The sequence below is a fragment of the Salvelinus alpinus genome, chromosome 31 (assembly GCF_045679555.1).
Source record: "Salvelinus alpinus chromosome 31, SLU_Salpinus.1, whole genome shotgun sequence".
Lineage (NCBI taxonomy): Eukaryota > Metazoa > Chordata > Actinopteri > Salmoniformes > Salmonidae > Salvelinus > Salvelinus alpinus.
In genome coordinates, this window is record NC_092116.1 from 11,575,814 (window position 1) to 11,591,417 (window position 15,604).

Here is a 15,604-nt window from a genome sequence, read left to right on the forward strand (position 1 = left end):
TTTTTATGGCGGTTTTGGAGCAGTGGCTTCTTCCTTGCTGTGCGGCCTTTCAGGTTATGTCGATATAGGACTCGTTTTACCGTGGATATAGATACTTTTGTGCCTGTTTCCTCCAGCAACTTCCCAAGATCCTTTGCTGTTGTTCTGGGATTGATTCGCACTTTTCGCACCAAAGTACGTTCATCTCTGGGAGACAGAACGCGTCTTCTTCCTGAGCGGTATGACAGCTGCGAGGTCCCATGGTGTTTATGCTTGCATACTATTGTTTGTACAGATGAACGTGGTACCTTCAGGCGTTTGGAAATTGCTCCCAAGGATGAACCAGACTTGTGGACGTCTACAATTTGGTTTTGGCTGATTTCTTTTGGTTTTCCCATGATGTCAAGCAAAGCGGCACTGAGTTTAGGCCTTGAAATACATCCACAGGTACACCTCCAATTGACTCAAATTATGTCAATTAGCCTATCAGAAGCTTCTAAAGCCATGACATCATTTTCTGGAATTTTCCAAGCTGTTTAAAGGCACAGTCAACTTAGTGTATGTAAACTTCTGACCCACTGGAATTGTAATACAGTGAATTATAAGTGAAATAATCTGTCTGTAAACAATTGTTGGAAAAATTACTTGTGGCATGCACAAAGTAGATGTCCTAACCGACTTGTCAAAACTATAGTTTGTTAACAAGAAATTTGAGGAGTGGTTGTAAAACGAGTTTTAATGACTCCAACCTAAGTGTATGTAAACCTTCGACTTCAACTGTAGATAATAAACAAAAGGGAAATAAACAATAAAAATGAACAATAAACTTTACACTCACAGAAGTTCCAAAAGAATAAAGACATTTCAAATGTCATATTATGTCTTTATACAGTGTTGTAACGATGTGCAAATAATTAAAGTTCAAAAGGGAAAATAAAGAAACAGAAATATGGGTTGTATTTACAATGGTGTTTGTTTATCACTGGTTGCCCTTTTCTTCTGGGAACAGGTCACAAATCTTTCTGCTGTGATGGCACACTGTGGTATTTCACATGGTAGATATGGGAGTTTATCAAAATTGGGTTTATTTTCAAATTCTTTGTGGATCTGTGTAATCTGAGGGAAATATGTGTCTCTAATTTGGTCATAGATTTGGTGGGAGGTTAGGAAGTGCTTCTCAGTTTCCACCTCATTTTGTGGGCAGTGTGCACATAGCCTGTCTTCTTTTGAGAGTCAGGTCTGCCTACAGCTTTCCTTAAGTTTGAGTCAGTCACAGTGGTCAGGTATTTTGCTCTGTTTTTTTGTTAATTCTTTCCAATGTGTCAAGAAATTATATTTTTGGTTGGGTCTAATTGTGTTGCTGTCCTGGGGATCTGTGGGGTCTGTTTGTGTTTGTGAACAGAGCTCCAGGACCAGCTTGCTTAGGGGACTCTTCTCCAGGTTCATCTCCCTGTAGGTGATGGCTTTGTTATGGAAGGTTTGGGAATCGCTTCCTTTTAGTTGGATAGACTAGAATAGATGTATTGAAGAACTGTGAATGTTGTTCAATACACCCTGAACATCCTGAATCTTTGGGTATTTGAAAGTAACCGCCCCTTCAGTTTTATTTTCGGATCATGTCTCCTAAACGTTTGAACAATTATATCATAACAGTTGTAACAACTTGGTTATTTAAAAGGTGCAATCTGCAATTGACACAATAACAAAGCGGGAATCCCGCTTCGGTTTTGGTAAAGCTCTGAGCGATGGGTCTGGAGAAATGTAACCACTCTCAAATTCATAGACCGAGCCATGGATGCATGGACAGACCATCCAATATATTTAAATAATAGTTTTAAGCATGTTATGTGGCTAAACAGTATTTGGTTACATTTAAAATGTCTACAAACATTCGAGTAAAACAAGCTTATATTTTAGGTTCTAAGCTCATAAGGGATATTTTTATTAATTTATTATTTTCATAGCGTACTGGTAGTCCCATAGTCATTGATGCATTTGGTGCACCGGAAATATAAAACTCCTCTCAATGACCTCTCCTGCCACCTAGGGCCCAATACCAAAACAGTTCCAATCAGCGGCTTAGGTAGAGTCCATACTTATCCAATCGTTTCTGCTCCCTGGGCAGACCATTGAGATCTACACTATAAATACATATGAGGAGTAATATAAGGGTTTGCAAACTTGGTTCAGCTGGGGGGAGGGAGATTTACAACATTCCCACAGGTCCTTGCTTGTCAAACGGGGAGGGGGGAGATGGTATGGAATCAAAAAGGGGTTGGGGGAAGTAGTGGCTAAGACTGAGCTAGTCTGGTAGTGACCTCCATCTAAGCTACTGTACAGACACCGGTCCACGAGAGAGCGGGAAGTGAAGTGGTAGCCAAGGCCTGCTATATTTAGCCACCTCCCACGCTGGCCAAACCACATACCAATGACAACAGACACTGACACCCACCCAGTCACTCACCCATCCCAGCCAGCCACCGATCCCCATCCCCTCCCCCTCTTTCCCACCCACACCCGCAACATCTTCAGAGCTGGGGAGCGCAAGGACCCGTCTAGGCCGCACTACCCAGTCTGACCTCCTCGCCCCACGCCTTCCTAGCTTCCGTAAGGATACAGACATATCTTGAGACCACCCTAAAGGGACCTACACACAGGTAAGGTGTCATAACCATGGGGCCACTTCTTAGGTGTTGTGCCTATATGTTTTGCTGTGTGATTGTACAGGGTGACATTGATGTTTCAAGTCAAGCTTGTTGGGGACACTCAATAGACCGTTGCGACAGAGCTGCCCTCCACACTACTGTCAATCTAACAAGTTCTTTGCATCCCAATGTCTTGCTAATATGTAAGGTCCATCTGATCCCCCTAAGATTTAATAGAGCCTGGCATTATGTGAATGACCAACCTGGACTCAGGGGTAGACGTAACATAGTATATGTAAATCTGTCTCCCACCATTTAGTATATGTTACATATGTATTAATTTGTGGATGTCCATCATCCATTTCATATGATATGTTACGAATTACAATTGGTATGATATGTTCCCAATTGCAATTTGTACAATATGTTACTAATTTGCAATGCGTATGATATGTTTCGAATTAGTTGTGGCTAACGTTAGTTAGGTGGTCAACTCTAACATTAGCTAGGTGGCTAACTTAGGGTTAAGGTTAGGAGTTAGGTTAAAGGGTTAGCTAACCTGCTAAGTACTGTAGTTGCAAAGTAGCTCAAAAGTAGTAAGTAGTTGCAAAGTTGCTAATTAAAGTTGTCCGTAATGAGATTTGAAAACTCAACCTTTGGGTTGCTAGACATTGAGTCTATGAGACCAGGCTGGAATTACTTACTCTATGTTTATTAATTTAATTATGCATGACAATGTGGAGCAATTTCACATTGTTTCTTAATTCTCCATACATCTTTTGTTGGTGCTATTCCCTTAACATTTTTAAATTTACAACAGAGTATGAATGAACATTGAGAAGTTCTTTGGAGGTGGATTTACTTCTTGGAGTTGACACTAAAGCTATGAATGAACATGTGAGCATGCTTTAATCAACTGGTCAGATAGCTATGATTGGCTCTAAGGCCAAATTAGTGGACAAGATCAGTTTTGAGTTGTTTTACTTTACTTATGAGTACCTATTCATAAAATACTGTACATACAAGTATATATATTCATTCAGATTTGAATGAAAACAAGATGGTGCATACAGTGTTTCCCAACTCTGGTCCTCGAGTACCCCCAACAGCACATATTTCTGTTGTAGCCCCGGACAGAAAATTACTGATTCAACTTGTCAAGGGGTTGATAATTAGCTGACAAGTAGAATCAGGTTTGCTTGTCTGGGGCCACAACAAAAACATGTACTGTTTGGGGTACTCGAGGACCAGAATTGGGAAATTGCAAGCTTGACTTGGGCAAAATGTGTATTTTGCTGTGGACTGTTGCCTGCCCCATCTTCTCAACTGTCACATCTGTTTGTTGTGTCCTGTCCTGTACCCCTGTCCATTATCGACCAACATGGGTAATTCCAATTATATTGATTCTTGTTCTACCGTGGTTCGCTCCTGCCATGTCTGATGAGTATGTGCTCAGCGTTTAATGGCCCAAGGTTATTTAAAGGGATGCCAAGGTTATTTAAAGTGATGCCAAGGTTATTTAAAGGGATGTGCTAACTTTGCCCTTTTAGCGCCTCCAATAAATGCAACCGGCTCCGGCGCGTGTTTGTGTGTTGCAGGGGGAGTGTAATGTTAGCGATCAATAGCATGCTGCACAGTGTTGCCTCCTTTGGGGTGATGTTAAGCTAGCTGTCATTGAACAAGGTGTGCCGTAACATGCTGTCCCTTGTGATATTGTGTTTCCCCAGCGGCAGCAATGTCACAGTTCTCTACCATGACAACCAATGAGAGGAAGCTGCAAGCAGCAGCCATCTGTAGGGAGATACAGGGTCCTGAAGGTACTCTCTCACTCTCTGAATAAATGTAACTGCAGTCATAGTGTACATACTGCACAGACATAAATACACTCACGTGAGTGCCTGTGAACAAACACAAACGCGTATGTACACACACACACCAAAGGAGGCTGGTGGGAGGCGCTATAGGAGGAAAGGTTCATTGTAATGGCTGGAATAGAATGAATAGAACGGTATCAATCATATGGAAACCACATGTTTGTTGCCATTCCATTAATTCCATAGCTCCCACCACCAGCCTCCTCTGACACACACACTGAACACTCTCGCTTTGTAGCGGTGTATCATCTAGTTCGCCACCATCTAAGGCCCTGTATATAAATAAGATTTTTATTTGCTCAAAGTAACTAATCTCTTTGTCGTTGTCCTTTGAACAAGCTATTTCTGGGCGTGGACAACTGCATGGCTTGTCGCGGTAGGGAGGGAGGGATGGGGGGGCCTGAGGGTCACTGACAGCTGAAGCATATTCTGGCAGGCTAGATTGCTTTGGCTGATTTGATAGGCCTATGACACCTCCATGATCAGCATGCATTAGGTATTAATCGCAAACCAGGGGGCCAACATGAGAGGCTGGCTGACACGAGAAAATGATTCATCATTACTCATATTGACAGTATACACTATATCAAAGTATATCAAACATTAGGAACACCTCAATTTGTCGGGTTATAGAGACTACAAGGTGTTCGAAAGTGTTCCACTGGGATGCTGGCCCATGTTGACTCCAATACTTCCCACAGTTGTGTCAAGTTGGCTGGATGTCCTTTGGGTGGTGGACCATAGTTGATACACACAGCAAACTGTTGAGTGTTAAAAACCCAGCAGCGTTGCAGTTCTTGACACAACCCGGTGTGCCTGGTACCTACTGTACTACCATATCCCGTTCAAAAGCACTTCAATCTTTTGTCTTGCCCATTCACCCTCTGAATGGCACACATACACAGTCCATGTCTCAATTGTCTCAATACTTAAAAATCCTTCTTTAACCTGTCTCCTCCCCTTCATCTACACTGATAGAAGTGGATTTAACAAGGGTCATCAATAAGGGATCATAGCTTGCTCAATGTAATGTTTTGTATACTCAGTGTATATTAAGTCAGTGAGATGGGTATTGGGAATGTGTAAAATGTGTTTTACATTGAAAGGTAATCAGTAGAATGTAATTAGCAAAATGTGCATATTGTCAGTATAATGAGAAACTATTTTGACAGAATTTGCATAATAGGGTCATTTAAAAGTAATGGAGTATGGGACATTAGCTCAGCCAAACACAGATAAACCGACAACTACACATAATAAGGGCATATACAGGTGAGGTACAGTATGACACAATACACACACACCAGAACCCCCCCCCCCACACACACACACACTTTCACAGAGCTATTGTGTCTCTTCCAGATGCAGAGATGGACCTGGGGAAGAAGATGAGTGTCCCTAAGGATGTGATGCTGGAGGAGCTGTCTCTGGCCTCCAACAGGGGCTCCCTCCTCTTCGAAAAGCGCAAGAGGCGCTCCGAGAAATACACCTTCGAGAACATCCAGAATGTAACCAACACACAAATCAATGTAAGCAACACAAACCACTTGCATGTGCACCCTTGAATGTGAACACTAACTACTAACTACAAGGACAATCAAAACACTGGAACAAAGTTGCTGTTTCAACAAGAACATTTAAGGGGAACTGAGCGATGAGGGTGATGACTGTTACCAGTTGTTTTGGTACTTTATGTGATTGTGATGAGAGACGCAAATAAGGCTCAGAGTTTCCATTAAACGGTTCAATCAGACCATTATCAATAAGCATTTTCTACATTATCAGTAACTTATCAGCTGTTGAACTGTAGGAGACTGTTCTGCACGGCTAGTACATCTAGTGATTTATTCTCCCCAATCCTATAGCAGCCTATGGTCCTAAAAAAAAGAAATTGAGGAACACAATATCTAATTTCCTAATAAAATGCATAGGCACTTGAAATGCATTGCAGACTGCAGCCCTACTGCTGCTCAAGACTTGGACCCGTTCCAGAAACAACCCCTTGACCCTACCTCCTAGGCACTTGTATAGAGTACAGTAGATCTATAGTAGCTCTGCCCTTTGATAGGCTAGGTGGATTTGCTATCGTATATTGCTACATGAAGATTTATAATGAGGTCATAGAGGATAGGGGGCAGGACATAGGGGTCGTTTCTGGACAAGGCCTTGGACTTGCATAATAGGTGTGATATTCTTACAACGGGCATACGTCAAAGTCCTGTTTACATGCTTTGTGTTTGGATGGGCAGTGTACAAAGTCATCGTCTTCGCAGCAATATAGGCTACATAGGCCCTATAGTCTATTTTAGGCCCTAGTAAGCTACTAGACTACTTAGGCCACATAGGGACATTTCCCATATTGCTTTTAAAACAGAAAGTCCAAATGCCAAGGGTCTAATAATCTGTTACTTTGCATTTAGTAATTGTTATATCTAGCTTAGCTGGAGAAGAACGCACATCTGCACGGTTTCACATTGTACATCACTCTGATGTTTTATGACATGTGCCACTCATTCTGACAACCCATTCATACGTAAAGCAGCACACTGTTGTAAACCATAACGTACAGTACGACGTACCATACACAACAGTAATGTCATGCAGTACACTTCCTCTGATAGTTGCTTGAGCCTTTGGAATGTACACACACAGTCATACCTGTTAAACTCTGAGTGTTGTTTTGGGCCCGGTACCGGGCCTCCGGAGCTTAAGAAAGTGACATATAATTTGAAAGCTAAAGCACTTGTCTTTTTGAAAATTGAGCTCAAATCTTACTGCTGGTGATGTCATAAGAATGCCCCCATGAGCTATGGTCATATTCATAGAGTATGCAGTTTAGGTCAAGTCACCAAAAGTGCAAAAATGTTGTATGTGTGGAAAGGGTAGACCCTGGTAGTCATCGTAATGCAATGCATTTATTTTTTGATCCACATTTAATATGACATTGCCTCAAATGCATCTGTTGATCCATCTCATTTGTTTCCAATGAGAAATATGAATGGGAAAATAAGTTTGAGGGTTTCCTCGCCTGTCTGTCTGTTATTTACAACAACAAAAAAGAATAACTCAAAAGTCCCGATCACTAGGGTGATCGGATGTCAGGCTTGAGGTGAGGTATTACCCAAACCAGATCAAACCAGATGCATCTGGTTTCAACTGTTTAAAAAAATATGGCTGTGTTCCTATGGGAATTTGCAAATGTGTAGAGCGCCACCATCAGGTAAGATATATGACAATGTTTTTCTGAATGGTAATTGGTGACATATTTTACTTCAAATCTAGACTTTAAATTCTCTTATTCTCCAACATGGGGACAATTTGGAACCAAAACCCCCCACAAAATATTTATTTTATATAGCATTTTTTCCCCTGCTGTTTCTCTGGCTCTGTAATAGTCACATTGTTGCTGTACACCTGTAATAGAATGCCACGGTTATTAAGTTTCTATCAGTACTAAGCATGTGTTTGTAGGACATTTTAATTTTTAAAATAGTTTTTAAATGTATCTAATGAAAGTCGCTAAGAAAATGCCACCAGAGGGCGTCATAGTATGACAGGTTGTTTGGAATATATTTACAATATATTTGAATATGATGAAATTCTTTAAAAAGAATATCTCCCCCCAGTTTGTTTACCATTGGGGGCAAAGGGGAACTGCTATTTCAAGTTGTCGACATTTCCTGAGGAAGTCCTGGCGTAAATCATTCCAAATATCACTGGGAAGATGAAAGTTACCCACTGTGGACCACAACACAGGATATTCAAGCATGAGAAAACAATACTCTTTATATTACTGGCTCTGCATAAGACACTCACTGACCTCTCAATGTCTCTCCCCCTCTCCTCTTTCTGTCCCTCTCGCTCTCCCTCACTCTTTCTCTCCATCTCTTTGACCCCATGCTCTAAACTGTATTTCTCCCTCTCCTTCCCTCCCTCTCCCCTTAGAATGGTGTAACTCTTCAAACGGAGAGTCAGGAAACCAAAGAAAACAGCTTAAGTGTGGAGCAGCAGTTGTCTAAAACGCCCCAGAACATGTCTGACCTGAGCACAGCCCCTAACCCAGACAACATCGCACCAGGTGGGTGCTGCAACTGTGAAATAACCTCTGCTCGAAACTCATGACCCCATGACCCTTATGACTCAGTAGCCTGGAGGTCAATGGAGTCATTAGCATGATTTATAACCGGGTGAGCCAGTGAAGTTGGAGTCAGCCTTGATCAGTTGAAAATGTGTGTTGTATCACCTGAATCGCACACAGAATAAAAAGCCTTGGTCCAAATTAAAAGTAGCGCAGCCTGGCCTGGCCTGATAGCAAGCCTAATTTAGACTGAGACTTATATCCAGTCAAGGAACTAACCCTAGCCCCTTACTGCCTAGACAGGATTTTACTTGTATTAAGTAATACAGTCATAGCTCAACCTTGCCCTCTGATAGGCTAGGTAGGAATTTGTTACTAGGAGCGCGTTCTCCATTATTCACTCATGGTGCTGTATATGTATGGTCCAGCTGGATATAACAAACAATGAAATGCTTTGCTAAGGCTTCATAGGGGAAAGCATTTTATCCTTGTGTGGAATCTTCTGGCTCAGGGCCATGAGCCATCTTTCTTCTTCTCCTCCTCCTTGTTCTCCCTCTCCCTCTTTTTCTCTTTCAATGGATCCCCCCTAACTTTCTGTATCTATCCATCATTCTCCCTCTCTCTTTCCCCCCTTCCCCTCCCTCTCTTTTTACTGGAGACCATGGGCATAGTTTGATAACAGTCCAGATTCCCCACAGGAAATGTATAGAGTATTTCCTGTGTCCACTGCTTGCTGTCCCGTGATACCATCAGGGGGAGACTGGCTCTCAGATCATGCTCGCACTCCCGATCCAGCACCGTCAACATAATATGGACACCAGTTTAGCCGATGAGCACATGGAGACAGTACGTGTTGCTATTTTGGGAACTTACGACTACGCCACCACCTTGAGGGGGAGTCGGAGGAAAAGTCAGTGGATACAGCATGGAAAATTTTGGATGGACCTTGTGTGCAATTGACCAATAAAGTAAAACAAATAAAAAATGATTTGCTAAAATGGGAAATCATAACAGTCACAAACCACAGTTGGGTCACCTGCTACTGTCCTCCATTCCACTGGCATATTGTTTCAGTGCCTTCGGAAATTATTCAGACCCCTTGACTTCTTCCACATTCTGTTACGTTACAGACTTATTCTAAAATTGATTAAATATACTTTTTTTCTCAGCAATCTACCCACAATACCCCATAATGTTGAAGCAAAAACTGTTTTTTAGAAAATGTTTAAAATCTATAAACAAATAAAACAAATACCTTATTTACATAAGTTTTCAGATCTTTTGCTCTGAGACTTTAAATTTAGCTCAGGTGCGTCCTGTTTCCATTGATCATCCTTGAGATGTTTCTACAACTTGATTGGAGTCCACCTGTGGTAAATTCCATTGATTGGACATGATTTGGAAAGGCACACACCTGTCTATATAAGGTCCCAAAGTTGACAGCGCATGTCAGAGCAAAAACCAATCCATGAGGTCGAAGGAATTGTCCGTAAAGCTCCAAGACAGGATTGTGTCGAGGCACAGATCTGGGGAAGGGTACCATAAAAACATGCGTCCCCAATAACACAGTGGCCCACATCATTCTTAAATGGAAGAAGTTTGGAACCACCAAGACTCTTCAAAGAGCTGGCCGCCCAGACAAACTGAGCAATCGGGGGAGAAGGCCTTGGTCAGGGAAGTGACCAAGAACCGAATGGTCACTCTGACAGAGCTCCAGAGTTCTTCTGTGGAGATGGGAGAACCTTCTAGAACAGGGGTGGGCAACTCCAGTCCTCGGGGGCCTGATTGGTGTCACACCCTAGAAAACACAGCTGATTAATCAAATTGCATTCTAAACTGAAGATCAAGATGAGGTGATTATTGGAGTCAGGGGTGTTAGCTGGGGCTGGGGAAAAACTGTGACACCAATCAGGCCCTCGAGGACTGGAATTGCCCACTCCTGTTCTAGAAGGACAACCATCTCTGCAGCACTCCACCAATTAAGCTTTTATGGTAGAGTGGCCAGACAGAAGCCACTCCTCAGTCAAAAGCATGACAGCCCACTTGCATTTTTCCTAAGGGCACCTAAAGAACTCTTTGGCATGAATACCAAGCGTCGCGTCTAGAGGAAACCTTGGAACCATGCCTATGGTGAAGCATGGTGGTGGAAGCATCATGCTGTGGGGATGTTTTTCAGCGGCAGGGACTGGGAGACTTGTCAGGATCGAGGCAAAGATGAACGGAGCAAAGTACAGAGAGATCCTTGATGAAAACCTGCTCCAGAGTGCTCAGGACCTCAGACTGGGGAAAAGGTTCACTTTCCAACATGAACAACAAACTTAAGCACACAATCAAGACAACGCAGGAGTGGCATCGGGACAAGTCTCCAAATGTCCTTAAGTTGCCTAGCCAGAGCCCGGACTTGAACCTGATCGAACATCTCTGGAGAGACCTGAAAATAGCTGTGCAGCAACGCTCCCCATCCAACCTGAGAGAGCTTGAGAGCATCTGCAGAGAAGAATGGGTGAAGCTCCCCAATACAGGTGTGCCAAGCTTGTAGCGTCATACCCAAGAAGATGCAATGCTGTAATCACTGCCAAAGGTGCTTCAACAAAGTACTGAGTAAAGGGTCTGAATACTTATGTAAATGTTATATTTCAGTTTTTTTATTTTTTATAAATTACCAAAATAAATATATTGAATACATTTTAGAATAAGGCTGTAACGTAACAAAATGTGGAAAAAGTCAAGGGGTCTGAATAATTTCCGAAGGCACTGTAACAATATGCCAGTGGAACGGAGGACAGTAGCAGGTGACCCAACTGTGGTTTGTGACTGTTATGATTTCCCATTTTTTTCAACGTTATTGGTCAATTGCACACAAGGTCCAACCAAAATTTTCCATGCTGTATCCACTGACTTTTCCTCCGACTCCCCCTCAAGGTGGTGGCGTAGTCGTAAGTTCCCGAAATAGCAACACGTACTGTCTCCATGTGCTCATCGGCTAAACTGGTGTCCATATTATGTTGACGGTGCTGGATCGGGAGTGCGAGCATGATCTGAGAGCCAGTCTCTCCCTGATGGTATCAGGGGACAGCGAGCAGTGGACACAGGAAATACTCTATACATTTCCTGTGGGGAATCTGGACTGTTATCAAACTATGCCCATGGTCTCCAGTAAAAAGAGAGGGAGGGGAAGGGGGGAAAGAGAGAGGGAGAATGATGGATAGATACAGAAAGTTAGGGGGGATCCATTGAAAGAGAAAAAGAGGGAGAGGGAGAACAAGGAGGAGGAGAAGGAGACAGAAGATTCCACACAAGGATAAAATGCTTTCCCCTATGAAGCCTTAGCAAAGCATTTCATTGTTTGTTATATCCAGCTGGACCATACATATACAGCACCATGAGTGAATAAAGGAGAAAGCGTTCCTAGTAACAAAGTCCTACCTAGCCTATCAGAGGGCAAGGTTGAGCTATGACTATATTACTTAATACAAGTAAAATCCTGTCTAGGCAGTAAGGGGCTAGGGTTAGTTTCTTGACTGGATATAAGTCTTAGCATATAAGATCAGAACTGTTTTCTTAAGATCAGAAGTGTTTTCTTTCTCATCTGGTTGTCTAATCACCAGTCTGGAACACCCCTTCCTCTCTCTTTCCAATGAATGGAAACTCTCCCAGCTCTTACTGACACCTCTTACTGACACCTAATGCCCCCTCTCTTTCCATTTACTTTAACCAGCATCCTCACCCACTGAGCACCGACCGACACTGGCCGTCCATGGATGTTGAAAAGTAGTTGAAATTTGGTGTCCAAAGACGGACCGGACCAAATTTGAACCTATCATAGAGTTTGGATAGCACAGTACAGTGAGTGGAGCTCAATACAGTACTGAACTCTACTATGCTCTGCTGTATTGTACTACACGGTACTTCACTGTGTTCTGCTGTGTTGTACTACACGGTACTTCACTGTGTTCTGCTGTGTTGCGCTGTGATGTCAAAAATTGTGAAACATGAGGAGAATGATATTCATATCCATAATTATGCATGTCTGTGCAGTACAGATCAGGGACCCATGATGTAATTCCGTTACCGGGTGTAAATCCACTTCATTTCCTGTAGTTCAATAACCAAAACTGTAGTTCACTTACTGTAGTTCAAAGTCAAGGTGCCATGTCATAACGGACACCCCATTCTTTTTGCAGATATTTTTTATACCTTAATTCGGAGCAGATACTTACGTTTTTTTTGGTTGCATAAAAACATGAGGGAGATTTTACCGTAATTCCATTACCAAAGTTTGCATCTGTACAGTTCTTCCACTACATTTGTTTTTGTACATTTTTCAGTGGACATTTTTAAAAGTAGTCCTTGTGCATGGAGTTGTATGGTTTGTTAAACTTTTAAATCAATGGTTTCTGTTTGGCATATATTTTAAAGTAAAAAAATAAATAAATTACCTTAGTCAAAGCGCAATTCTGTTACTAACCAAGCTTTGGGGCAACCATGTCACTTATACACAAATCATCCTCTTATCTCCTCCAACCCCCAGTGTTTCCTGAAGTGCGGCAGTCACAGTACATTTCCCACAACACATTGGAGCAACTAAATGCGCAACCATGCACGTGAGCACTCTATGTGGCCGGTGTAAATCTCTTGTGGTGTGCGTTTTGTGAAAAACAGCAGAACTCCCCTGAGGGGCCAATGTTTGGTCTTTCCCATTTCCTTCTCGAGCAACCATCAATTCAGGAAGAGGGATTGTTTGTTATAAGAGGGTTGGACGTGACAGCGCAACACCCCACGTTATGTAACACCTGCTTGCAAGCTGCCCCTGGCGAAGAACACTCGTTTTGAAGGATAGTTCTTTGGATAGGCCTTCCCTGTCACCCTTACACCACACAGTAAGAAGTCCTTCTTGTTGGTTCACTGTGAAACTTGACCATATTTTCCCCTGGAGGCAACACAGGGAGGACCCATGCGGTGCTTCATGGGGTTTATATTGAGCTTTGTGTTAGGAAAAATCAGGTTGGTAGTATAATATATATGGCCTGATGGATGCCTCAAAGGTCATTGTGAATAATTTCTAATAGTCTATTACATCATTTTGCTGTTATGCAGTTTCTCACTAATTCTCTCTCTCCGTCTTTCTCTCCCTCCCCACCTCTTTTTCACTCACTCTACTTCTTGAACCACAAGCTGTACCAAAGAAAGGTTATGTGGAATCCCAGGGCCCTTTCACCAGATTCTCTCTCCCTCTCTTTCGCCCAGGTTATGGTGGCCCTCTGAAAGAAATGGAACCAGAGAAGTTCAACAGAACATGCCTCCCGAAGTCCTACCACTCCCCCTGGGACCAGGCCATCTACCACCACGACCCCTCCCTGGCCGATAGCCTCGTCACCTGCCTGCAAGAGCCCGAGGCCAAGCCAGAAGGACCAGGGTACAAGAGCTTCAACAGGTATAGCTGATGATGGACCCGGACCACACCTTGGTTGAAATAGTACTTGCGCAGCGTGTAACACTCCTGACTCCGGAAAACATATGTCAACATGTGATTTTGTAATGAGCATAACATACTCAATGTCTTCTATGTCGAAATGTACTAAAATGTCAACTTGATTTTACACATTTGTAGTAGATGAAGGGAGTCCACTGACATGCTTTCTTTTATCTGGGTCACAACATAGTCAACAGACATACCATGCATTATCATTTCAACAGAACATGTCCTCCAGACAGTGGCTCATACCTTTGATGGGATGAGCAAATCTGTCACTTCCCTCTGCATTGTTAGTGGTGCAAGGTTAACATTAACATTGTCAATCCTCTATCTATCTCCAGGGTGGCTACTCCGTTCAGAGGCTTCGGAGGCAAGTCCACCAGACCGGCCCCAATGTTCAAGGCCCCCGAGGTGGAACACAACCCCATGCCGGAGCTGTACCCCGAGCTCCAGGCGGAGCCGGCAGTGCAGAGGCCCACATTCAACAGGGTGGCCTGTGGCTGGGCGGGGACCAGCGCCCCACTTATCCTTCCCACAGTGCCGCTGGTTCCCATGCTTATCCCGGAGTCCGATGACCTTTGAAACTCTGGCTGTTGCTGTGTCTCCCGAGACGCTTCCTGGTTTGCTACCCACAAGTCCTTTTTGGTGGGTTAGAGTCAGAATAGGGTCAGAGTGAGGGAAGGAGGTATTTTGGTTTTCCGCTTAGGGCAAGTTAGCTACTTCTTTGTGGCGAAAACACACGTTTCTCTGATTAACTGGTTGGCCCATGCCCAAGGTATTCTGCCCATCTTCAAACTGCACTTAAAATAAGTCAACCACACTTGCCAGAGTTACTAAATACAGTATAGGAGCTGTACATACATTGATGTGTATGAGTGAAATTGTATTTGCCTGATGACATTTGATTATTGGTATTAGTTGTTTTTTGAGGTAAATAAAATGATGTAAAGCATAATGCTGTTATTTCAGTTTTCCTTTAATGATTTTATGCTTGCATTGCTGCTTTTCCTGCTGAATTTGTCCCGTTCCTTGTGATTGAGTGACACAAATTGCTTTAACATATTCACAGAGAAACGCTTGAATAAGTGTCTGCACTTGATCTACAGTGAAGGATCCATTGCCGCATGACATTGCACCTGTGTTCTCTTCTATGTAGTCTTCCATCACCACTCACATCCTATGTCAGTCTAAGTTACAGTTCTATAACACACCTCAAGGTTACACTGCCCGAGCTGATAAATCAAATCTGCTTCCCCGAGGCGAGCGAGATGGCGCCCCTCACCTTTTGGCGACAATGCGGCCACTCGCATCATATCAGCCAGTCTCCTACCCACTCCTCTCTGTCGCTACATCTTTCAGCTGTCCCACTCAAAATAATATAGGGTATTCGTGAACAGGATGTGACCAATGTTGGGAGTACTCAGATTACTTTTTTTGTGGTAACGAGAAACTTAACGGGTTCGTTTTTCAATTTAGGTTATCAGTTACTTAATTACTTCTTCAAATAAGCAAGTCATTATTTTTACAACATTAATTCCCTTTTTCTTTCTTG

General features: G+C 42.9%; 1 protein-coding gene across 1 annotated transcript; it reads left to right on the forward strand.

The window, feature by feature from the left end:
• Positions 1 to 2,433: 2,433 nt before the first annotated feature.
• On the forward strand, positions 2,434 to 15,007 carry LOC139561404 (myozenin-2-like). Its single transcript, XM_071378466.1, has 6 exons — positions 2,434 to 2,636; positions 4,352 to 4,441; positions 5,861 to 6,027; positions 8,444 to 8,576; positions 13,824 to 14,010; positions 14,394 to 15,007. The coding sequence occupies exons 2-6, from the start codon at positions 4,360 to 4,362 to the stop codon at positions 14,632 to 14,634; spliced, it is 810 nt and encodes a 269-aa protein (XP_071234567.1). The 5' UTR covers positions 2,434 to 2,636; positions 4,352 to 4,359; the 3' UTR covers positions 14,635 to 15,007.
• Positions 15,008 to 15,604: the final 597 nt, after the last annotated feature.